This window comes from Rhamphochromis sp. 'chilingali' (assembly GCF_963969265.1).
Source record: "Rhamphochromis sp. 'chilingali' genome assembly, chromosome: 12".
Taxonomy (NCBI): domain Eukaryota; kingdom Metazoa; phylum Chordata; class Actinopteri; order Cichliformes; family Cichlidae; genus Rhamphochromis; species Rhamphochromis sp. 'chilingali'.
The window spans coordinates 22,034,677-22,059,825 of NC_137939.1; the positions used below are offsets into that span (position 1 = coordinate 22,034,677).

The 25,149-nt window shown below is 41.9% G+C and overlaps 1 protein-coding gene across 8 annotated transcripts in view; it reads left to right on the forward strand.

Moving 5' to 3' along the window:
• Positions 1-25,149, forward strand: part of LOC308406772 (ankyrin repeat and SAM domain-containing protein 1A) — a 62,074-nt gene that overhangs the window by 14,978 nt on the left and 21,947 nt on the right. For all 8 annotated transcript variants that reach the window (XM_080897978.1, XM_080897979.1, XM_080897980.1 and 5 more), the window contains 10 exons: positions 7,486-7,782; positions 8,445-8,520; positions 8,613-8,714; positions 8,812-8,898; positions 9,074-9,243; positions 9,544-9,606; positions 10,431-10,563; positions 11,340-11,383; positions 12,595-12,688; positions 16,289-16,782. In XM_080897978.1, coding sequence (XP_080754104.1) covers positions 7,486-7,782; positions 8,445-8,520; positions 8,613-8,714; positions 8,812-8,898; positions 9,074-9,243; positions 9,544-9,606; positions 10,431-10,563; positions 11,340-11,383; positions 12,595-12,688; positions 16,289-16,782 — 1,560 coding nt within the window. The remainder of the gene's footprint in view (positions 1-7,485; positions 7,783-8,444; positions 8,521-8,612; positions 8,715-8,811; positions 8,899-9,073; positions 9,244-9,543; positions 9,607-10,430; positions 10,564-11,339; positions 11,384-12,594; positions 12,689-16,288; positions 16,783-25,149) is intronic.

Consider the following 25,149-nt stretch of genomic DNA (forward strand, 5'->3'; position numbering starts at 1 on the left):
AGTTCTAATGCTTTTCCGTTTATTCTAATTCAAGGATTAAAAAAAAAAAAATTAATACTAAATAGAGTGTTTTTGTTCTGCTGAGATGTCAAAAATGTCTCAGTGTAAACACTTCTGAGATAGTTTGTGCTCCACTCCTGGTCATGAAACTGAATAATTGATGCCTTGTTATTAATAAACCAGAAATCAGGATGCAGTGTGGGTGGTGCGACCCTGGTTGTGGTCATGGTTGATGGCATCATGTGACTCAGTAGACGGTCTGTGCTCTGAATCCAGATTCATAACAATCTACATCGAGAGCTCAGTCGCAAGAGAATGGGAAAGATGGGAGGTTTTCAATGTAAAAGTCTCTTTGAATCAACGTGTGTGTGTGTGTGTGTGTGTGTGTGTGTGTGTGTGTGTGTGTGTGTGTGTGTGTGTGTGTGTGTGTGTGTCCGTCCTCCTGCTCCCACATCCCAGTTTGTGCTTGCTCTGCTGAAGAGGGGAAGAGGTGAGACATTGTCATAGTAACAGTGTCACGGTTTATTGGTCCTGCGGTGGCAGTGAGAGACCCAGTGGAGAGATGCTGGCTTTGTGTAAGCTGGTGTGGTTGAGTAAGGTGTGCAGTGATGCTGTACAAAATGTCTTAGGGACTACAGCTTCAGAAGTAACTCACTCAAGAAATCATTCTGGATTGAGTCCAGTTTGCTGTCATCCTGGTCCAAGAAGTTAGCCAAACTAATGTTTATTCATCATACCACCATCCTGTCTCCTGCTGATACTAACCTCTGTGGGAAGGCCACTTTGATGATGTTTCAAAAGCCTCAGCAGGGGAGTATTGGCCACTAGCCACAGGATGTGCCCCCCACACCAGTTTGGTTAGGGATGTAGAGTATATTCTGTTCTTGAAATTTAGCTGAAGATTCTGGAGTTCAACAAAAAGTTAACAAGTAGCTATTTTCAGACTGAATCTAAAAACTAATCATTGTTTTCGTGATTATTTTCTTAAACATGTTTATTAGTTTTAGTTTTGTCTTGTACTTTTGAACTGCTAAAAACTGGTTGGGGGAAAAAGAAATCATGGAACTTTGTGGTTAAATAGTAATACACCAGTATATTGTACACTTGCAGACGTGACGTGTCATTGATGTACAGATGTCCAAGAGTGATATTTGCAGTCTATGCAGTGACTGTAAATGTTAATTTGATCTACAAGAACTGGAACCTGGGTGGGTACTTGTAGACGTGTTTATTTCATGATAAAGGAAAACAAATTTGCAATTAGTGAGAAGAAAATGATGAAACAGCGGAAAGAAAGCAAATAATAATGATAATCTCTTACCGAAAAATGAATCAGTCGACGTTTCCCATGCAGGCAGGATCGTGTCATAGTTGGAATGTCGGCCTTATTGTTATGACCATATCTCATCCAACACCCAGTCCGGATGTTCAGCATTAATCAGCCTTTTAAAATATGTTGAAAATTTTAACCTGCAGTGCAAAGCTTAGTCGTCTCTGTTACAGCTGTTGCTTCCTCTTCAGTTCTGGTAAACCAATCACTGCTGGTGAATGTAAAATGCAGCCCTGCTGGTAGGACTGTCACCACAGAGATGAGAATCAAAACACAGGTATACTGCAAAATATAAAGAGGATTTATCTGGTACTCATCAGCTTAAGCTGGATTCATAGTCCTGCATTTGTGTCTATTTGTGCCGCTAAGCAGAGAGAATTCAGCCAATGTACAGGCTACAAACACTTACTTGGTATTTCCAGGAAGCTGGGGAAAAAACCCAGTAACCACAACGAGCACTGATCTGAAGTACAAACAGTGCCTCCAGTGGAGTGTGATCTGTTAGTTGCTTTTTGTCTGTTATCACTTGTTTATTCTAAGATACATAACCAACAAGAGCAGCCTACATTACTGGGTAATAGGCGGCTAAAACATGTAGATGTGTGTTTGCTAAGTAGCACCTACTAATGCACTATGCCACAGCGATGCTGCTAATGAGCGTTGTGTTCACTGATTTGGCAAGAGCTGGTTCATTTCTATGTAACGGACCTTCACTCAGGTGTTCCAGAAACCCTGCATGTGGTGCTCATTAGATCATTTTTATCACTGACCTCCTTTCCCCCCCTTTTAATAAATTACCATATTTGACCATTATAAATCTTAGTTTGCCCAGACTTGTCATGCTACCTCTCATCCAGGCTTTCTTATATACGGTAGGTCACCTGTCTAATACGATATACAATAGGCTGGTGAATTCTGACCCAGCCTCAGATGTGCTTTACATGTCCCCACACACAAGCCACTTCAGAGCCATCTAAAATAAGTATCCAAGAATGGAACAATATTTAATGACGATAAATGGAAATGCTTTAGTTTGGTGCAGATTTAAGCCAAGCTCATGTGAGACTATATGCAGAAATGAAGCCGATCTTATGCCTTGCTCTCTTCGTGCGCAGTGGAAGTTGCTGATGGAAGCAGTAGATGCAATATTTCTGACTTGGGCACCTCATTATCAAGCCGAACAGAGTTTCCCTTCCTTCCTCTAGGCATAATGTTTGCAGTGTGACAGCACGCTCATTTATCCCCTCCGTCTGCCACTCTAGTGTCCAGCTCATGCCTCGTCAACACTTTGCACTCCCTTCTGCTCTCAGCTTGTCCTCCAAGACCTGTTCTCAACTCATTCATGCTAAGAAGTGCATGAAGTATGCTTGACATGCACCTGAGGGAACAATGTTTTTTTTTTTTTGATTCCTTATTTTAAAAAGAGCAATCAGGGTTTCAACATTGTCATAAGTGTAAGGGTGTGTCTCCCATGTCAGTTTTGAGAAATTTGAGGAGGAGGGATTGGGGACAGAGCCGGGGTGTCTTATTTTGATAGTTTCCCATTTTTTTTTTTAATTTTTTTTTTAATTTTTTTTAATTTTTTAAAATATTTTTTTTAATATTCTGTAGCTGTATTTGAAAGGTGGTGTATTTTAACAAGTGCAATACGAAAATGAAAAACGTAGAAAACACCCTGTGCAAAGAATTACATTCCATGGCTAGAAGCCATTTAGGCATCCATCTCATTACAAGACTCCAAAGCCTGTAATCCATTACTGTAGCCTGCCTTCATATTATTGGTGCTCTGTGTTATATGCAAAAACAAAGGGCTTTTGACTAATAAAGAAAAATACCAAAGCTGAAACAAATGGCTACTTTTTTGTGATTAACTGTTTTATTTATTTATTTGAGCAAAATATAGAACAGAAATCAGCATTTCTCATCAAAACTCTCCTTCTTCCTCAAACTCCCAAACAAGTCACCAGTGTTCTTTAATTATCCTTGGCTACAATTATACTTAATTTAAATTGTTCCATAACTCATAATAAACCTAAAAACATTAAAATTGAGTCCAGCTGCAAATGACTGCTTCATTTTTTTTAATAACTTCTTTTTTCAGTATAACAGCAGAAATATTGTTTAAATAATTTTATCAGAAGCACCCAGAAAACGACGCTTTAGTTCACGTGTGTGAGATCTGTGAGCTGTCTGAATGCACAGAAGCTAGCAGGAATTCAATCGGTGACACTGGCATGCACTGAGGATGGGCAGCCCTTTGGCGCACTAGCTGCAACAGCTGCTCAGCCCACCCCTCCACCACCATCACCCACCACTACTACTACTACCACTTCCAGAGGCCAGGCTGACGTAACCTCTGCTTCGCCCTGCTGCCAGTGAGCGTGTCACGTGACTGCGGTGGCTAGTCAAACCGTGTTACCGTCTCCCAGCTGCAGGTTGTGAGAACCATAACATCCTGCCCTTCTCTCTGTCACTTGGGGTCTTTCTCCCTCGTCTCAGAACATTCAGCAGCATGATAACACAATGGGGTGTAATCTCCAGATGTTTTTGGTTAAACCACGATTTGTCAATCAGCAGCGTAATCTCTTCTTTGACGTGCTCTGTGGTCAAACTCAGGATGCAGCTCCACACACCGTAAAGACAGAAGACTGCCCAGGAAGTCTTAGCTTTGCTTTATGAATTCTAATCTTTCCCAGCGCGGCTGCAAGCCTTTGGTGTCATTTTGGGTAATAGCCTTCTGAGATCTATCTTGTTAGTGCGTGATTGTCTGACCGCTCATGTGGCCTGTGGTAGTGCAGAGGAGATAATGCTGATCCCAATCTTTATAAAGCTGAATTCAATGCTGAAAGTCCTTATATAACAATATAAAAGTGTTTCATCAGAAATTGCAAATTAACTCTGTACAATAGCATTTTTGAATGGGATTTGTTTGCTACAGGGCAAGCAGTCTGCTGAAATTAGTTTCAAACTGGGCTCCATATTTCAGCTCTCCAACTGTCATGCCTTCACTCTTTCAATTTCTTTTGTCTCACATGCAGATTTTAATGCAAAAGCAAAGTAGACCGACTTTCAAATAGTTTTTTCTAGTTATGCTTTGTATATATGCGTGTTCCTCTGACGGCCTATGAATAAACGAGTTCGGCTGAACAATGTAACAAAATATTACACAAGACCCTGCAGTGTCTGCCCTGTAAATGCACTCCACATAAATCATAATGTTAATGAGAAATGGAGTCTGTAAGATTTGTGTGCATATTGCATTTGTGCAAATGGGGCGAGCAACAAGACACAGGTTCAATTCCCGATTGGCTGGCTCATTTTGCTGATATAAAATGCTTAAAAATAGCCATATAAATAAATTGTATACTCCTACTATACAACTAGTGGGATAAACTATAAGTGCTTCCGTTATAAGCTAAAACTGCAATACAAAGCAAAGCGGTCGAGGTGTTTGGGAGTAAGTGGATGTTTTAGTGGAAGGCCTCTGTTTGGATAACATGCACCAGTGCTGCCACTGAAGGAGCCAAGGGTCACTGTCCTATTGCTGTGTGTTTCCTAACAGTGAGTCAGACGGCTGGTCAGCCATGTTTAATGCGATCAGATGCTGGGTGAAACATTGCTACAGTGCCCTGACCACCACTTTGGCAAGGGAGACATTTGGTGTTAACATGCTCATAAGCACTGAAGTCATGGTATGTGTCCACTGTGCGAGTCATTTTTCAGCACTATTATTAAATATCATGAGAGAAGAGTAAAAAGGGTGTTTCGGTATTATCTAAAAGGTTCCTTTGCCTGATTTTACAGGCAGCTTTTGCATGGTTTGAGTTTAGAATTGTACCTAAGGGGCTTCCTTAAAAGTTAAGGCACCTTTATTGCATGTCACACCTCTGCCTCTTCCAGGAAGGAAAAGCCACATTGCCAAAAAAATATAAAAAAAAGTCCTTGTATGCCAGATTTACTTGGATTACTATGGAGGCAGCAGACCTGCATGTTTGAGGAAGTGAATCATGCTGATATAGTGTGTGTGTGTGTGTGTGTGTGTGTGTGTGTGTGTGTGTGTGTGTGTGTGTGTGTGTGTGTGTGTGTGTGTGTGTGTGTGTGTGTGTGTGTGTGTGTCCGCTGAAGTCATCGAAATGCTGAGAGTAAATCTGTTTAAAAAGCTGTGACAAATGCTCGATGGTGCGTCACAGATGAAAGACGTTCGGACCGTTTCTGTGTCAGTGTGCTTGTGTCGGTACACGTGCATTTGTTTGGAGCCAAAGACGAGCGCACAACTGTACAAACTGAAAATGATGAAACCACCCAGGCAGAGAAAACTGGGGTCGGTTTAATTTAGCTGCCAGAGAAAGGTTTGGTTTTGTTTTTTCTTAAGCCTCTTTTACATTTGTTTTGTTCAGCTCAGTTCATCCAAGAAAAGCCTTTTTTTGTTGTTGTTGTTAGCCTGCATTTGTGTCCCTTCTCTTGATAGGCAGGTGTCGTTTTGTTCCTCTAGACTCCACCGACTCTCTCCCTGCTCAAACCGTGACCTGCTTTGCCAGTGTAGTACAATACTCGCTCTCCCAACAAAGAAGGAGATACCTGCTGATCCCATCTGGCGTCAGGTTTTAGAGAAAGCAGTAAATAGGCAAGTCACACCCGTCTAAAACTGCCCTGTTGCCCTGCGTGACGGCCTGTCTTCGGTGGCACAGCTGGCGTCTTCCTCTGGGAGTCACCCAAACTGGCATCATGCATGTCCATGTGGGGACTTCTCATGCCAGCTGTCAGCCCTTTTGTAGGTGGCTCTGTTAGTCTGGAATGACTGACTCTCTGAATATGCGGTTCTGCAATAGCTGGCATTTTCTACCACACCCCATCTGTATCTAATATTTAAGAGAGCCACAGAGCTGCAGATAAATTGTCTTTCCATGTTTGCAGAAAATCACAAAATTGGAATTCTGCTAACACCCTATTGTGAAAGAAAGCACAGCAGGGTCTGCTCTGATTTACTATATGCATGTTGTCATTGTGTGTTTTGACTTGATCATGCAGGATTTCAGGGATTGCCCCCTGGTGGTTGCTCGTGGTAGAGATAACATGCTGGAAGCTCTCATGTCTATTGATTGCATTCCTGCTTTTGACTGGTTAGAATCAATTAGCACTAGTTACTGAGTTTATCTGGTCAATACTCCTGTTTCTTCTGTGTTTTATCTACTTATTTGTTAGCATGTTTCCTGCAGTACAAGCTCAGTCGTGTTTTTGTGCATGTCAATATAAAGGACATCATTCTAATACTGGCTAAACTTAAGGAGTCCTTCCAACATTAAAATATCATCACTGCATTTTTTTTTTTAATTTTTTTTTAGCGCCAGAACAGTTTGTCGATACATTGATCAGCTGATCAAAAGGAAAGTCATCAAAAAAATGCAATTTTGGGGTTTTATTTTCTTCTCTGAGGATTTGCTGCTTATATGTATATTTTCTGTGCAATAGAAGTATAGTTGAGTTTTCTGGACCCCGTTTTGGGGTTTTTGTCAAGCCGACCTGGACTTGTGGGGAGAAAAAGAATCTGATCGGCAGGGCAGACCAAATGTTATTGTTAATATCACAGTGATCCTTTGAGTGAATTTTTACTTTTCACTATGCAATGTGGGTTGTTGCTGTTTTGTGCTTTGGTGAGAAGCAACAACAAAGAAGCTTTATACATGCTTGACCCTTTGTAGCTCTTCAGTGTCGGTGCATTCTGACCTCTTGTCAAACCGGCCCATGTCTCCATGTCTCCCCACCCGCCTATGTATCCCTGCCCCTCTGTTAGCACCCTGCTGCCCCTGGCACTCAGTGCCACACAGACACCTGTCCTCATTAGTCCATGCATGCCTGCCAGTCCCCGCCCCCTCACCCCAATCAAGCCTCACTGTGTGCTTTTTTTTTTTTTTTTTTCAGGGTTGGTGGTTTTTCATGACCTTTCATGATTTGCCTGTACCCATCTGACTGGTTTACTCTCACAATGACTCAGTCGAGTCACAAATTCTGACTTATTGCAGACACGATTCAAGCATCTCTGTTCTATTCTTATCTCCTTAATTACACATTTTCACTTTACCTCAACTTAACTGTGCTGCCATTTTTTCCCAAGCTGCTTCTTACTTATTTATCCCCCCCACCACCACCGCCAACAGAACAATGACAACGAGACACCGCTGCACTGTGCCGCCCAGTACGGCCACTCTCGGGTGGTGCGGCTGCTGCTGGAGGAACTCACTGATCCCACCATGAGGAATAACAAGTTTGAGACTCCGCTGGACCTGGCAGCACTGTACGGCCGCCTGGAGGTTGTCAAACTGCTGCTCAGTGCCCATCCTAATCTGCTCAGCTGCAACACCAAGAAACACACACCACTACACCTGGCCTCTCGCAACGGACACCTACCCGTAGTGGAGGTGTTACTAGATGCTGGAATGGACATTAACTATGAGGTATGTGCATGTGTTGTTTTTGTTTTTTCTGATGTATAGTTACTTATATATTTCTTTTTACTGAAAAACTTCTGTTTGCAAGTGTTTCTTAACATACTTTCATGGCCCAAATCATGTTAGGCAACTTAATCTGTCCTTGCAGCACTTCCTCTTGCTACTTCCTACTAAAGCTATGAGATTAAATGTAAAATTCTTAAGCTCTCAGTTTGCAAAGGAACTGTTGTAGTAAGGCCAGCGCAAAGCAGAGCCGGCCTTGCTCCCCCTGGTGGGCCCTAGAGCTCTGGCTCTGTATCAAACTGTGCCACCCGTCTGTCTGGAGATCCTTTCTCTGTCCTTTTTTCCTCTGAATAAAAGATGTGGAGACTATTCAGCTTCCTTTAGGCTCTGCATCCGGCAGGACTTTAATTAGCATGGCCCTGTGAGCTGGAAAATGATCTGCTTTGATTTCTCAACCACATAATTGTCAGTTCAAGAAGTGGACCAAGTAGTGGGCATGAATCCACACAACATGCGCTACGTATTTTACTAAAGTGTTGGTGCTGGAACAGAACTGCTATATTCTGTAGTCTAATTTTTTGGTAATAACATAGGAAATATTAAGAACTTCTGTCTATTATGTTTCTCATAAATTCGTATGCTTTTTCATTTTCTTTCCTGCTCAGACAGAGAAAGGCAGTGCACTCCACGAAGCCGCTCTGTTTGGGAAGACTGATGTGGTGCAGAAGCTTCTCTGTGCAGGTCAGACCGTAGAGCCCTAAATCTACATAACTTCCATGTATTTAGGAAAGACGCGTACTTAGCACATGACTGTTACTGTTGTCGTTTCCCAGGGATCGACGTGAACATTGTCGACCAGAAGGGCCTGACAGCGCTGGACATTGTCAAGGACATGCCCTCTAAGAAAAGCAAACAGATAGCTGCCCTGATCCTTGGTAAAGACCAAATGAGCACATACAGAGCTCCAGTGGGAATTATTCTCTTATTTATATCACATGAAACAGCTGCGATACAATCTCTCGTTTGTTCCAGGTCATATGACTGGAAAACCCCCTGATATTGACCTTCCCCCTCCACCAGTGCCTCCACCTCAGGAGAGCCCAAGCCCACGGAAAAAGGGTAAGATTTATCGGGAGTCTCCTGTGAGAGATAGTGGGTGATTTTTGCCTTCGCAGCAGCAAATCTTTAAGCAGAAGAAAAAAACCACTGTGCAGGAAAGTATGACGATAGTTTACCTATTACTTTGACTTGAGAACTTGTTTTTGCTTCAATCTTTATCCATTTTGACTTGCAGGTGACCTGGAGAAAGTCTGTGAGCTAATCTCGGGGCTGGCCCTGGGGCCCGAGGAGGAGAGCCCTTATGAAGCTCTGTTTGAGGCCACTTCTTGCCACTCTTTAGACAGCCTCACCAGTGGGAAGTCCTCTGACAGAGACTCGGGAAGGCCTGATAGTGAAGCTGGAAAGGTCAGCAGTTTCTGATTTTTTTTTTTTTTTTTTTTTTTTTTTTTTTTTTTTTTAAAGATGTTTTTAGTTGAAAAAACCAATACATAAACTTATAAAACTTGTACATACCAAGACATAGAGTGAGGCACTGAAATGCTGAACTCCCACTAGAGGGAGATGGTGATCCTCTCTTCTTATGACAGTGCTACAAAAATCCACCAGTGTTACTTTTCTTGTGTTTCAGTGTAGGTTTGCATGTATCTTTTAATACTGATAATGAATTGATTACTTTTTATTACATCTTGTATTGCTGACGTACAGAAAGATCGCCTGGTTCTCTCGTCACATCCTGGACCTGGTAATGAAGAGGAGGTGAGCTCAGAGGTAAGGAAGTAAAGCTGTATTCACATGGTGATAGTGGTCTAGTGATAGCTGTGGACATCATCTATGATCTTAATCCCATGCAAATCAACCACTGAATCTGCTTTTTAAAGAAAAAAATGTACGTATGCAAATTTGGATAGTTTTTAAGGAGAATTTGGATAAATACACTACATGGATAACCATTCAAGAGATGAAATTGTTAGCTTGCATTGTACGAATTGGTAAGAAGCATTTTGCTGTCTTTCATTAGGCTCACAATTATCTGGCAGGATATTAATAGTAGCATGATTACACAGACACGAGTAAATCACATCAAGTCCCCCTGGTAATACAAATCCTATGCGAATAGGTCAGAGGTCATACAGCCAGCAGAAACGGTTGCCATTTAACGCCACAGATGCTCACACGCGCACATGTAGCTGTTTGCAAATGGTCGTGACAGACTACTTTTAAAAGTTAATGCCACTGAAAAGTTAGACATGTTTTCTAACACTATGACACAGGGGCTGCTGGGAAAATAACAATCTGTCACTGAGGATGCCGGTTTCATCTTAGCTACCACCCTTTTCATTTCCTTCAGCGCTGCTACTCAGTTCAAATGGCTTCTTAAGAAATACTCAGCTGAGTGCAGAGTGGAGCACATGTAATAGGAAAGCGGAATTGGAAAAGAACCGTTCTGGTCTAAACCGTTGCTGATCATAGTGGGCATATTGTGGATGTTTCATGAAGGGTTTCCTATTGTAAACAAATATTTTCACACAACTGCCTCGTAATTTCTAACCCGCTACTTCTTTTTCACCTTTAATCCTTTGACTTTTCTGCAGGCCCTGTATACTAGCAGCAGTGCTGATGAGAAAAGGGAGCCAGCGGAGGAGGAGGATCACACATATGAGTTGTTGCTGACTGCAGAGACAAAAATCCCACCACCACCTAGCCATGAGCCCCACTCATATAAAGGTAATTGTGTTTATTCAGTACAAAAAACAACAAGTAACATTTCGAAAAGGCATATTTTTCCAGCAATTCTTTTTGTTTGTGCTTTACGAAGATATTTCTTGGTAAAATGCAGTCACTCTACCTTGTTATATCTGCATATAAATCAGGAGGTCCTTCGTTCCTGACGTGAATACGGGAGAGCTCTGTCTCTCAGGCTCTTTTGCTGCTGTTTGATCGCAACAGAGCCTCAGCAGACCCTCCTCAGTTGTGGCTGCTGAATGGCACTGCATGTAATTGGATTAAATGGGATTAAATTAGGAGGCAATTTTGATCCCTAGTTGTTGATGTAGATGTTTTAAAACCGTACCCTTGGGACCTTTCAGCTTAGTCAGCTTGACTATCATCCAAAGAAAACTGGGCTGAAGTGTTGGAGTCTAATCGTGGATGTCATCGGGCCTTCCAGATGGAAATGATGGTGTTATAAAAAAAGAATAACTTACTGTGTTTTTTTGGGGGGGGAGGGGGTTGTTGAATTGGACAGAAATGTTAAATGATTAGTTTTTCATCCGTTTTAAAACTGCTCTATCATGTCTCTGTACTCGGTGCTGTTTAAAAGGCAGGAAGATTAGTCTGAAGTCTGTCTGACGCTTAGACCGATAATGGCGGCATGCATAATACATGATTTTATTATCCATCACTTTGACATTCTCAGCGTAATGTCTCTTCTGAAAGTCAGAACCAACAATGGATTTTCTGTAACTCTTAGTTAACCAACGTTTGTTTTCTTGTCTCCTTAGATGACAATACCACTATACAGTCTTCCAACAGTGTCCTACCTCAGGTAAACTCTTTTGTTCATGTACTATAACTGCTTCAAAAATAGGTTGCTATTTGAATACTAAAATTATAGGATTGTACCCTAGTTGCTGCACTGTATGTGGAAGTATCCTACTATGAGTTGTGAAAAGTAATTCGGTCACTAGCCCAAGCATTGTAGACCATCATGCGCTTGTGGAAGTAAAAATGACAGAACTGCTGCAAAGCATCATATCAGCCCTGACGTTACTTCTGGTAGGCCGAAGATTCAAGCTGAGCCAGCAGCCCTGTATGACAGTCCGAGTCCCACATGCACAGACAGAGTTAACTGGTGGTTTTCAGTTGGTGATAGATGTGAGGTGGACAAAGCATACATGGAATTAAAATCTACATGAATGTAGTAGTAAAATATGACCAGTCTGGTCCATCCATTGATGCCTGTCTGATCTGTACGAGGGCTTAACATGTATACATGTGGAAAGGCACGAAACTTGCCATATATATGCAACTGCAGAGGAAATAACAATCCTACTTTGACTAAAGTGGTCCTGACAGAATGTTTGAGAAATTATACTGTATAAAAATGCATGATTACAGCTGTCTAATTTGTATATTAAGTAGTATCTGGAGGGGTTTTTTTTTTTTTTTTTTTGGTTTGACAACAAGCTTCCTATATACTGGTTTGAAGAGTGAATGAGTGGATAATTTTTGACCCAACCCAAGTGATGATAGCAGGTTTTAAAATTAAGGTGACGGTCTCTTCAGAGTCAGAAACTGAGTCATATGTTAGCAGAAGGCAGAAGTCATCTTAAACGGCCCCTGATAATAGTGCGTCTTAATGTTGTAAATCTACCTACTTTATTTATTGCCATTGTCTTTTTTTTTTATTGCCCTTTGATATCTATCATCCAGTTAGCAGCATTTTATTATTGCTGTCAACCACCTCTACAGCCCCTCTGCTGCACACAGTATATACTTGTGTCTTAATTTGCAAGCTCCTATTAAGTTGGCTGTGCTTCTGACCTGCCTGATGATGATGATGATGATGATGATGATGATAATAATCTTTTAGTAGTAATGCAGTTGATCAGGGAGGGTATGTCTTCAGGATAATAAGCAGGATAATTAGTCTGGCTTTTAGTTATTTGCTAACTGGGCTTCAGACGAGCTACTATGATTGTTTAGAATCACAGAAAATGTTTTTATCATCTGTTCTTTCTTGCTGTCCTACTTTAGCATAAACCTTCTGCCCCAAACGACCTTAGAGCCCCAAGTAAGACGAAAGACACCTTGCACCCTCCAGGAAGAGTGGGCCCAGGGGTGCCGGGAGGTGAGTACGGTCACTGTCCTCAGGTTTTAGATACCTAATAAGGTACAACAACTGCTGCTGGTAAAGCTGCGTGAGGGTAAGGAAAGATGGACCTGACACATCAGACTTGGAAAATTACAAGCCAAGCATGTCAATGAAATAGGAGAAATGCATCTCAGTTTGATGCATTTGAGATAGGCTGGCTTGGATTAGCGCAGCCGGGGAAGTGCACGATTGGTATTCTCGGGCAGCAGAGGGGATTTGGCTCGTCAGGGGCAGGTTGACTGACATTCGTTGGCGAGTGGGTTAGACTCGTTTCATTGCCAATGTGAAACTGAATTCTTGATCAGATCGTGACATTCCTATCTTAGATCCACATCCCCGCCTAAAGCTGGATATGCCACTTCATCCAGTCAGGCACGGAGCAGAGATGAGGAGTATAGCTGCTGGGTTTTTGCTGATACATATACAGATGTCTTCATTGAATAAATTGAGTTTTGGCACGTGTTTGGAAACAACCTGCAAAAAGAAGCCAGTTAGGCTTCTCGAGTTGTTTTTATGTAATTTCACCACGTAAAAAATTATTGGCCAGCTGCAGTAACATTAGTCTGTCTGTTTGAGACTTCTCTGACTTAAAATAAACACAAATTGAAAAACGGAAAATAAGAGTGTGATCTTATTTGTTATAATTGCTTATATGAATTGGAAATACATTTTTAGCATCTTTATTCGCATATTCAGTGTTTCTGTCGTGTCACTGTTCCTCTTTGAGTTGATGTAAAAAACCACTGAACAGCTGGCCCCTCAGATGGTTACCGTAATGAGTTTAAACATTAAAATGTTATTAATTTTCTACAAGAGCAGTAATTCTTTTTTAACAAAGCTCAAGGATTAGCAACTTTAAAGTTTAAAACACACGGCAAAATGTTGTTCATTTCATTTTTTTGGTTCCTTTTTATATTTGGGAACTCTAAAGTTATTCTCTTCATTTCATTTGTCAAAACCACAAATTTGGTTTCTACTTAAATAACCCTGTCTCTGACCTGTTTCCTCTTTACTTTTTGAGGTTTTGCAGATCAGCCACTCAAACCTGGTTCCTATTTTATGTATTACATAAACCCAGGCAGTCGGCGGAGGCTAAATATTTAGCTTTGTTCATGTTGATGTGATCTTTCTTGTAACTTATGTGGTCTATGGACGGTCAGTGACCAAACCTCAGCAATCTCTGTGGCAGGTGGAGGACAGATGCCAAGTCAACGATATATGGTGTTTAATGTCTGTCTTCAAACACATTCCTCCTGCTCTCAGCAGCAATCCACATTTTCGCAACAGACCTACTGCTGCTGATGTATTATAGCGTTTCCAAAGCAGTACCTGTAAGATCAGAAGTTTCTCCACAGATAATAATAAAAGAATAATAATAATAATAAATTTTAAAAACACCCATTTAACTTAAATATTACGCTGTTATGAGCAACGTTGGTGAGGAAATAAACCTCAAAGTATACATGCTGTTCCATTAGTTCACAACCAGAGTGCAGTGTCGTTTCTGTAGTTTTGATACTTAGCTAAAGTTGTTTGTGCTGCTTTTATGAACTGTAGCACATCAAAGGATAGATGTAAGGAAGTTAAGCACCTGTGTGTTTGTCACACTTCTTCTGCATCATTATATATGATGCTATGTGGAGCCCAACTGATCAGTGGGGCCGATTATATTGACTGATAAACAATCATTTAAAAGAACTAAAGAAGGGATGTAAGAAACAGCCTTGAACCATGTAATAGGTGTTGATGTTGTATAGTTTGTCCAGGGCTGGGCACTTTGCAGTGTATAAAATGATCTTTTATGGGGGAGGCTCAATGCGCTGCAGTGAGTTAAATATGATCAAATTATGTACTTTAATACAAATGTCCCCATGTCATAGCCTTAGTACCTTGTAGTTGTGCTGCAGTGCACTACCAAGAGTTTAAAATGTCTTTGAAACTCAAACAGAAACAGTGCAGGTTTTCCAGGGACATATGGATTGACTTTGGATTGTGTAGCTAGTGAAGTAACAACCAGCACTGATTCCACAGCATCTGCAATCCAAACATGACATCATCAGGGCGATATGGAGCTGTCGCTGCCAAATGAAATAAACACCCCACGTCTGTGGTGACTTCACCCAATATAAAAGAGTTGCAAAAACATCAGATTGCATGTGTGCGGGTTTTCCATCCTAGAACTGTATAGAAAGGGGCTCCGGTGGTCTTTGCAAGGGTTAACACCACGTGAGTTTGTTGGAAGCACATGGATGTGATCATAGGGCGTTCACGCTCCCTAGCTGCCAAGGAGAGGGTGGGTGTTTGGCTGTGATCTTGACATATGTGTGCAGTACACTCACTCACCCACACACAAAACACCCCCAACGCACACACACTTTTCCCAAGCTTGTGAAAAGGGAGTTTAGGGTGTTGTTTGGCACACTCCCTCCCTGGAAATGATCCCTGAAATAGTACTGAGGTAGTTTGGTGTAGATAATTCTTTTCCTATACTGATAAAATGACTGCACTGGGCACATTTTTGGCAGGAAGCTGTTTTGTGAAGGACACACAAAGTGCTGCAACAGGTCACTACTTTTCTTGTGGTGTCTCTGCCCCAGATTCCCTGTCACCAAACACTCCTGACCCTTGTCACCCTGGCAGAGACCACACAAGCCCACACACTCCCGCACCATGTGTCACAGGACTAATTATCAGAAGTCTGGCTGCTAGAGGACAGGGTGATTCAAATTTCCATTCCTCGCCCTCCGTTAGGCGCTAGAATTAGAAGCTAGAAAACACAGAGGGCGCACACTTTAAACAACAAAACACGTCACTGCAGTTGAAGAAGACAGGCTCGGCACGAGTTAGTTTTTTTTTTTCTTTTTCCCCTCAAAGCAACATATCGATTACAACAGGTACTATCAAGCTGTGGCTGATTTGATTGCGGAAAATAGGCTTAGGTGGCAGTAAGTCCTTGGGAGAGGGGAGGAGGAAAAAATCTCATTGTTCTTTGTTGCACTTGCCATTGAGTCTCATTAAGGAGTCGTTTTTTTGTTGGAGAAGACGGCAAACAGTAAGTTTCACTCCTCTTTGTGATATTTGTTGTGCTGTATTCATTTTTCTCTGGCATACACTCTTGGAATTTATGTGTAGGTTTGTTTGAAAGTTTAGTTTAGTCGGAAACTCTGGGACATTCTCAGTGTTATGTCATTTTAGGAAAACGGGCCTAACAGACAAGTAGGCCTCTGTGATGAGGGCTGTTCACAGAGATGACTTGCTTCAACTCCCTGTTGCAAAATACAGGCATTCAGGCACCAGCAGATAGCTGTCAGACGGCTACAAGCTGAGTTTGGAATTCAGGAGTCATTTCTCCAGCCAACATACGCCTTTTCTTTGCTCCATCTCTTCTCTCTCCCCCTTTTTCTCTTCGTCACTCCTGGTAGGAAACAATTACAGATCTGTTTCAGGGCTTGTGTGGGTGGTTTCTTATTAGCCACACTGTAAGGATCAGCCCCTCAGTTGGAAGTCTACTTTCCAGCCCTCACAGACTGCTTTCCTTCTTCACTGACTTTGTCTATTCCCTGTCTCTTTGTCTAGATAACTCACAGCTCAGCCAGGACCAGGAAGCAGGTGTACCAGAGCAGTTCACAGGCCTCCTACACGGATCTTCTCCTGTCTTTGAGAGCCGTGAGGAGTCCTTCCGGCTTCCAGGTGTTCTGCCACCCAATCAAGACCAGCCAGAAACAAAAAAGAGGGCCAAAGCTAAAGAGGGAGTAACGGCAGCTGCGCCGCCACCTAGCCGTCCTAGCATGGCCGCCATCCTGACAGACTGTGATCCAAAAGCAATTTATGCTACTGTGAACAAGGAACCCAGGGACTCTGTGGCTGGTGCTGTATCTGCTGTCAAGATGCGCCCTCCTGGGGACCTGAAGCTGGCACGCAGCCTGTCCAAGTCTGACTCAGACTTGCTCGTGTCGCCTCCTAATGAAGAGGAAGGAGGATTGGGAAACCGTAGCGAGTCTGTTTCTAACTGTAGCATGGCTAAGAAGAGACTTGAGAAATCTCCCTCTTTCACCTCAGAATGGGATGAGGTAAGTGTTTCCGCTTGAAATATTTAAGACACACACGGGGGGGGAGGCTTTAGTGTCTGTACTGTTTAGTGTTTATGCATGTACAACCAAATATTGTATAATGCAGGCCAGTAAATAATAATTACATGTTTCACAGATGTTTAACATGAATAAAGGTGACCTTTTTCACACTAATGTAACTGCAAGGTAGCAGAGTGACAGCAGGTGAAACCACAGACTGTATATTAAAGATGGATGTAGCCACCGTGACATCAGTCACCGGTTTCTGGACTCTGCATTTTGAAGCCTCGGTGTTAGTGTTTAGGCTGTTGCGATGTTATTGCCATAACCTGCACAGGTAAAAGGCACAGACACGTGTATGTGCTAGGTAACAGACTCATTCATTATTAGAAGAATTCCACTCGTCCCAATTGTAACGTGTAAAAACAAACCTAATCTGGAGATCTTTGTTTATAAAACATTTGTCATGAATCCCATTGGATGGAAAAGATTAATATTGTGTGCATAAGGTTAATATAGTTCAAAAATGTATTGACATTCACATTATTGGACACGGTTTTTAAGCAAGTACAAAAGTTGACTTGTTTTGTTTAACAAGGCCCGCCTGATGCCTCATCATGCAATTTAGGTCAAAACTTGTCTGGAACAAACTTTTTGGCAAAACAGTAAATGATGGAATATATCTTTGCACATATTTGCATTAGTACATTTCTTTTGTTAAAAAACTGCAGTGTATAAAAATATTTTCAGAATTCTGTGTTTAAAACTTTTTTTTTTTTTCCCCCAAATTTGTCTCAATCCCACTATGTGTTAGTATCACAGAGCATATTCACATTTAAATATATTCCCCGTGCATGCAGCGCTTTAATGTTTTGTCTGGGATGTAGATAAAGAGCTGAGTAGAGACACAGCGGGAAGAGATTAGAGAAGACAAGAAGATGGGGATAAAACAACTGAGAGACTGGGAAAAAATAAGACAAGAGACAGAGATTTGGAAATTGAGATTCAGAGAAGACGTGGAAGCCGTAGATCCGTTTCTTCGGCTCTTGCCTCCTCCTGTTGTAAAGACGTGAAACTCCGACCTGAATCTCTATAGAGACTGACAACCCGTCAGAACACAGAAAAAACACACAGCTAAACAAATACAGTATAGAACCCTTCCTTTTCAGAGTTTGTTAGATTTTACTCTTTTAAGAAACACAAGTTACCAAGAAGGTATAAGTTTTATAAACCTTGGTTTTTAGTATTGCAGTCATTAAACAGCCACACAAGATACAGCTGGCATGGTTTCCTCATTGGCTCTTTTACCATTATCCTAAAACAATCATCTTATTGTTGGCAGAATTAAAGAAATCCTCTGTAAGCTTCTCAGTTAAGTTTTGCATAAGCTGTCCACTAGCCTCTCAGTAATTTTCCCTTGTTCTGTTTGTGTTCTGCTCCATTTCTGTTACTGATAACTGCACTGCTACACACAGTCCAGAAGTGACTTGTAGGTTTCATTTGTGATGCCTGTCCATCCTGAGCAAATCGCAGGCTCGGATAGCACTAATGCTTTCTCTTCCCACAGTGAGGAGCTCATGTTGCTGCCTAGTGTTCCTTTACATGACCCTCTCAGAACAACCACAGTGAGCTAATTGCAGATTTGAGGTCGATGTCTTGGCTACTGCGGGCCATGGTTTGCATGCAGGTGGTCAGTTTTTAGATGCTGCCAACTTATGCCACCGATACAGTAATTACACCTTGGTGTGCTGCGATTCTGAAGTTTTTAAGAATCTCTTTTTTTTTTTTTTTTTTTTTTCTGTTCATGTGTGAGACTGCACACAAGCAATCTGGATTATGCGTCATTGTTGCAACCAGTGCAATTTATGTCCTCGTCATTAGATGCTGGTATGTGACTGTTGTCTGACAAAGTCATACATACTTATTTGGCAGTGTTGTGCTACCATAAAGTGCCAGATGTTGTGTTGATGTTGCTGCAGTTTATTGCTCACGATTAGATCATGATAAAAAATATGGCACCAGCCCACAGAGGGGATACTGTAGTTCAAAACATCTTTGATGTGCATTTATGGAAGGAACAGACACAATATTGGCTCTATATGGAAATACTGCTGTCAACACTTTCATCTTTAGCTGCTTTGGGAAGGATAGCGGCTCGAGGCCTTGTACATGTGCTTTATCAAAGTTCAACAGGCTTTTCTATCATGAGAAAGATCACAGCTGCCTTCCACTATGGTAATATGACTCATTCTGGGATAACCTTGCTGTTGAGCTTTTATGTATGGGAGCACTCCAAAGAGGGTTTGTTCTTGAGCTATTTCAGCATTTGCAGGCATTACTTTAGTTTATAGTTTTGTCAAAGGCTGCCAAGGAAACACTCGTGGAAAATGACTGACCTTTGGTATTCGTCTGTGTGCAGCCGAGTGAATGCCTCGCCTCGATTCAAGTGTACTAGACCATGTTTTCTCAGCTTTAGCCAGTAGGAACTGTTCTGTAATATCCTGAACACTAAGTGAACACTTACCTGCTCTCTTATTCACAAGGGGTCACCACAGTGGATGGATCCACAGACTTTAAATTATTGACGCAATCCTCAAGGATTTGTGCCTCCTGCTACTCTTAAACTGGTGATCCTTCGTGTGTTAGGCAGATGTGTTAACCACCACACTATGGTAATGCACTGATTTGATCAAGTATTGTTAGTGTATTACTATGTGACTTTAACTCAGTATTGCATTCAGGTTTGTGTATTAAACACAATTCATATGAGTTTCGTCTGGGTAGTGTGTATATATGTGGCAGTTAAAATCTTTCATAAATTCAAGCAAGATGTTTACCAGCCGCAGCCAGACATGGCATGAAGAAAAGGTGTTGGGGTGGGTTGCAAAGTGGCTTGCAAATGTATAGCGACTAATAGACTACATTAGAGGGCTGCTATTTATGTATCTTAATCAGATGCAAGGCCTTCAGCTGAGCCATCAGGTGATTTCTGTGAGCATTATGGTCAGCTGATTGCAGCTGAGTTAGATTTTTGTGCCAGCCTCAGCTTGTCAATCTCACTAAATGTGGGTGTTTTCTAAAATTGGTGTGGTTCCAAAACCTCAGAAACCACATCTGCTACATAATATCTTGTAATTGGGTCACACCAGTCCCAGCATCACTAACTTTTAATAGTTTAAACCAGTTAAATGGTAACTAACCACTAAAGTTCAATTTAAAAGGATTATGATTTATTTAAAAAAGACTGGTTAGCAATATATAGGGGCCTATAGGGACTGGTTTGTTTCTTTGTTTGTTTTTACATAAGATGATTCCATAAACATTCACCAAAAGGGTCCCTTATCAAATGTACTAACTGTTTTAGTTTTAAAATCAACATGTCAATGCCCTCTGGTGGGCAAACTGTGCATTATTGTCTCTGATTGTATCATACCTGCCTGGCTGCCCAGTTCTTGCAATTTCTGGTTGCTGATTGGCCGACATATATGCACCACCAATTTATACCTGTCGTAACGTAGCATTACCATTTGGATCTAGTGGTATTTTTGTAATTCAGTCACAAACTATGACAAATACTAATGGAAATGTGCCATAGCCAAAAGTGTAATGATGACTATTTAAAAGTCAGACATCCAGAGGTTTTGCACATTGTCTTCCTTTTCCAGAATGTGGCGTAGTGGGTAATGAGCTCAATCAAGTATGTGCTTGGATCTTTTATTTCCCTTTAAAGTCTGGTCACTGGCAGGGCACTGTTCATTCTAATTATCTAGTTTAATGAACACCTCACCACCTCAGACTGCACCTGAGGGATGTGGCCCGTGAGAGAGTGACAGGATTAAGCCAGCTGTGACATTACTTGGCTATTGGAGCTTTCTGCTCTTCCTAGATATCATCAGCAGCTCACAATAATCCTGGAGCTCCCGAGTCCTGTTGTATTCTCCCCGGTGCTTAGAGAAAGATGAAGTAAACAGACTAAACGTGGCCTAAGAGGAGGAGCCAAAACAAACTGCATTTCTTTGGCAGGAGAATAGATGGTGATATTGGTTCCAAACTGAAAAAATAGCTCTGGTCTGCTAAAAGGAGATGAACTTGAAGCAGTGCCCCCATTTCCTGTATGCGCCATGTAAGTGTATTTTACCAAGGGAACTGGGCAGCTTTGAGTTCATCTGAATGTCTGGAAGCTTTTTAAAAAATCATTAAGTTGGCTGCTGGCAGAGAGCTGCCCTCTGTTAATTTCATTCTTCTCTTGGGAATAAATTTTATTTACTCTCCAGTCATACAGCCAGACACGTAATAAAATTGCTTTAGGGCTCTACTACCTAGACGGTGGACCTTAAAAATATAGATATATATTTTTCTTTCTCTTTTGCTATCAGTGGTGCTACAGAATAAAATGTGTTCGTACTCCCTAATATTGCTAATATCAGCCTCTGATGGAGCTCACACATGCACAGGTTCCTTGTCAGCACATGTACTTCGATGTAGAAAGTTAAAATTTAAAATACAAGCCCCAAAAACCAAAAAAAAAATGAAAACAAATGATGCTTTGTAGAGTTAACCACTACCCTGCTTGCACAGTTTTCCATAACAATAACACCATGTTTTAGTACTTTTTGAAAGCATGCTGAATCGCATAGGAATTTTCAATTCGGTTGATCGTGACTAGATGTTTATTAGAGGCCTTGGTTGGCTGGTAAGCTTCTAAAAGCCTTTGAAAAATTCCAATTTTTGAGCCTTACTTAAAGTTAATGAACCCGGAACGCTTTTTTTCTTTTCACATGAATAGTGATTTAGATGGCGGTGAGTTCTCTGCTCAAACCAAAGCGCAAGAGCTCATTTTTTTTTCCTCTCTCTCTCTTTTTCCTTTCAGGGAATAAGCCTGCGTCTGCTTGAAATAGAAATATTCACACCAGCGATTTAAAGTGCATAGCAAATGAGAGGAGTGTGTGGGAAATGCAGTAAAAGTTTCATTGGGCGTATCCTTGCCTACACTTTCTTACTGATGTTGGGAGTGCCCCCTGAAAATTGAAAACTCCCTTTTCTTTTCACTTTCTCTCTCTCGCTGCATTCTCTTCAGCCCTTGTCTCTCCATCGGCAGTGTTTGCTTACTCTTGCTTTCTCTGATGTGCTGTGGCAGCCATCTTGCCAGTCACGACTGGCTGCTCTGGAGCACTCTACAGAGCTGCGTGACAGCATTTGGGGTCCCTGGACATTACCAAACCCACCCCCAAGTGCATGGACACACCTCTTCTAAAAACATCTTCTTTTTTTTTTTTCTTCCTTTTTAATCTGGTTTGTAAAATATTCTGGTTCTCACACCCTCTTCCCCTTCCTTTCAGTATCGTTCCTAGTCATCACCCCTCTTTCTCAACAAGACAAACCCTTGGATGCACTGCCTCGGGTTTCAAGACAAGGAGATTTGACTTGCATGAGGTCTTGGCCTATGCATCTCTCCTTTTAAGGCGCTCTCAGTGTGTGTGCATGTGTGTAAAGCGCATGCTAATGTGGGTTGGTGTTGGTCCTTGCAATCAGACTGAAGATGACAATCCAGGGGGGCACATTGTGTGAGCCAGCACTCTGAGCTCCACAGATGGAAGGAGAGATAAGGAGACGGCGAGCTTTAGACAGAGACAGGAGAGGGCCGCTATCCACTTCCACACTTCACTTTTTAACTTCGTTTTCGATTCGCACCTCACAGATCCAATAGCCACTATGAAACCAGCTTTTGTGAGTATTGATTCCCTTACAGGCAGCAGCTCTGCTAGAGGCTCATTAATCTTGTCTACATGCTATGACTGAACAGAATGAGAAAATAATGAATGCTTTTTAGCATTTCTGTGGATATTATATTTCTTTTAAAGCCTTTCCGATTGGTATTCACTGATTGAAGCTGGTTGCTTTATTGATAAAGAAATAAAAGGGAGACAAAGTGAGGCGCACACCCAGATTATCCTGCCCTTTCTTCAAAAACCTTGTCCTCTCTGATGTTTTTAAGCCATGCATCATTTTCTTTGCTCTCTTTTTCTTTTTAATCCATGTTCATGGGATCATTAAGGGTTTGGCTATGCGTTGGTTTTGTGTCCTCATTGTTTGCTAAGCAGTTTCATGTGTTTGACTGGCTGAGATCAAACCAAACTGTGGGTGTGTGTCAGAGCTCCAGTGCAGCCAGCGAGGTAAATCTATTCTCTGATCCCCACCAGGGGGAGAACACAGGAGAGCCACGGGGGGCTGACGCATGCAGCCACTGCTTGGTATAACTCTTATAATTATTTGCAAAGGAATGCCCTTCCTGTTTTAAGTTTAACTGGGAATATTTATGTGTAATGCGGAATGAGTGGTCAAGGTTTCCCAGAGGGGACGTTGTTCATAAAAACATAAGCATGACATTGGGCTATTTCAGGAGGATGTTCATGGGGCTGCTGACAGTGTTTTGTCCCACTGTGGCATTGAGGTCTTGGCACCTGCTACAAACAGGGTTGTGTTTGTGTTCCCCTTGATGCTTTTCACTAGTCCGTAGTTTTCGTCCAACCCTTGTTTTGGTGCCAGCTTGCCAATTTGAGGCTGGTGGTCTGGGCACACGATCTCTGCTGCAGCCTTTTGTTTCACCCTCTACACACTGCCAGGCGTCCTTTAGCTCTGCCGCCACCCTTTCTCTCGGCTTTAGTTGGGCATTGTTCAAGGCTGTTAATGAAAAGACAGTTTGTGTCTTCACATCCCGGTAGGACAGCGGACCCGTTATTCTGCTAAGTCACCTCAGGGCAGCAGGCCTACTGTGAGGAGCATGATAAATGGCTTCATGCGCCTTTAATCTCACCCTGACCATTTCGCAACACTGCTGGCTCTTCAGCTGTTGACCTCCACCTCCTGGGTGACTTCTGACCCCTCTCATTGTACCCCTGTGCTCACAGTGAGGCTCTCTAACAATGGATGCCTCTCCATTTCAGTTCTCTGCATTGATTGAATCCTGCAGCACAAAAACACACCCATCTCTCCTCTCCTCTATTAATTCTCATGACACTGAGCATCCTAGTTCCTGACCATGAAATTCAGAAGCCTCTTCTTGCTGTGAATGTGATTTACTTTGAGGAAATCACTGGCTGGCATCCTCTGATAAGGATATATTTACCCAGCTCCAACACACCTACCTTTCTGGATAGCTGCCTTGAACTCTCATTGGACCAGCTAACATTCCCTTTTCCATTATGCTGGATAAGTGAGGCCAATACAGCAGGACTGAACATCGATGTGCTTTTTTTGTTGTGATTTGTGTGTACGTTCATGTGTGTACATTTCTTTAAATAGGAAAAAAACGTCTGTGCTTTATCTTAAGTGACATTTTAAATGCATCCAGTTTATTTTGTTTATCCACAGTAGTGAGTATATTTTAAATTCCCCTTCAGTGTTTAAAAGTACAATGGCCTGTCTTATCTCCTGAATGGTGGCGTAAAAAACTTGGGCAGCTGAACTGTGTGTCAAAGATGCGATTGATGGGAGCATTATCCTCCCTCGAGTACAGACCTTGGCCACTTTAATGAGGCAAAGAGCACTGCCTTGTCTTCATTAACTCAGGTGCTGCTACTGCTTATGCATGTGTGTGATTTTACAGATTAGACCCCCAGTCGAGGCCAGCGCTCATCAGGGGCTTTCTAATTGCTTTTGTCCTGCCGAGGCCTAATAATTTAGTTTATTATGAGAGCAACATAAACCTGTCAAGATCAGTTTGATATCATAACTTAAGGAAAATAAGCAGCCATCCCTAGGTGAACAGAAACTCTAATGAAGATGTAGTTGGTTTGTGTTTTTCTCTTTTATTTCACCACTAGAAGAAAATCTAAGGAATCCAAGAAGCAACAGCAACTACATGCTGTTCATGTTAGAGCTATTCTTATTTTTTTGGGGGGGGGGCATCTCTCCCCAGCATCATCCTTCTTTCCTAAAATGCTTCATACTAACTGAACCATCACCGTAGAAAAGTCTGAGCACACAATGTCTCACATGCTTTCAGTATGTGTGACATGCATCCAGAGACTCTCGTGTAAAGAGGAGGCAACTACTTTTGATCACTCATGTTTGCTCTTTGCTCAGCTAGAAGTTGTGTTCCCACTCCACCGTCAGCTTTCCTGTTTAACGACATAGAATGAACATGTGGACGGCAGTTATTTGTTGAGCTCGTGTGACTAATCTACCATCTGCCCAATATGCAGGACTCTAATCAAGAGTATGGTGACTTCACACTGGGCAGATGGATATCAAAAATAATGCCATTCTCTAACCGTCCGTTGTCTCACACCTCTTCTCGCCAAAACTTTGGCATTTTCCCTCTGCCGTATTGAGGACTGATGGTGAACATGAATGTTGAGAATGTGG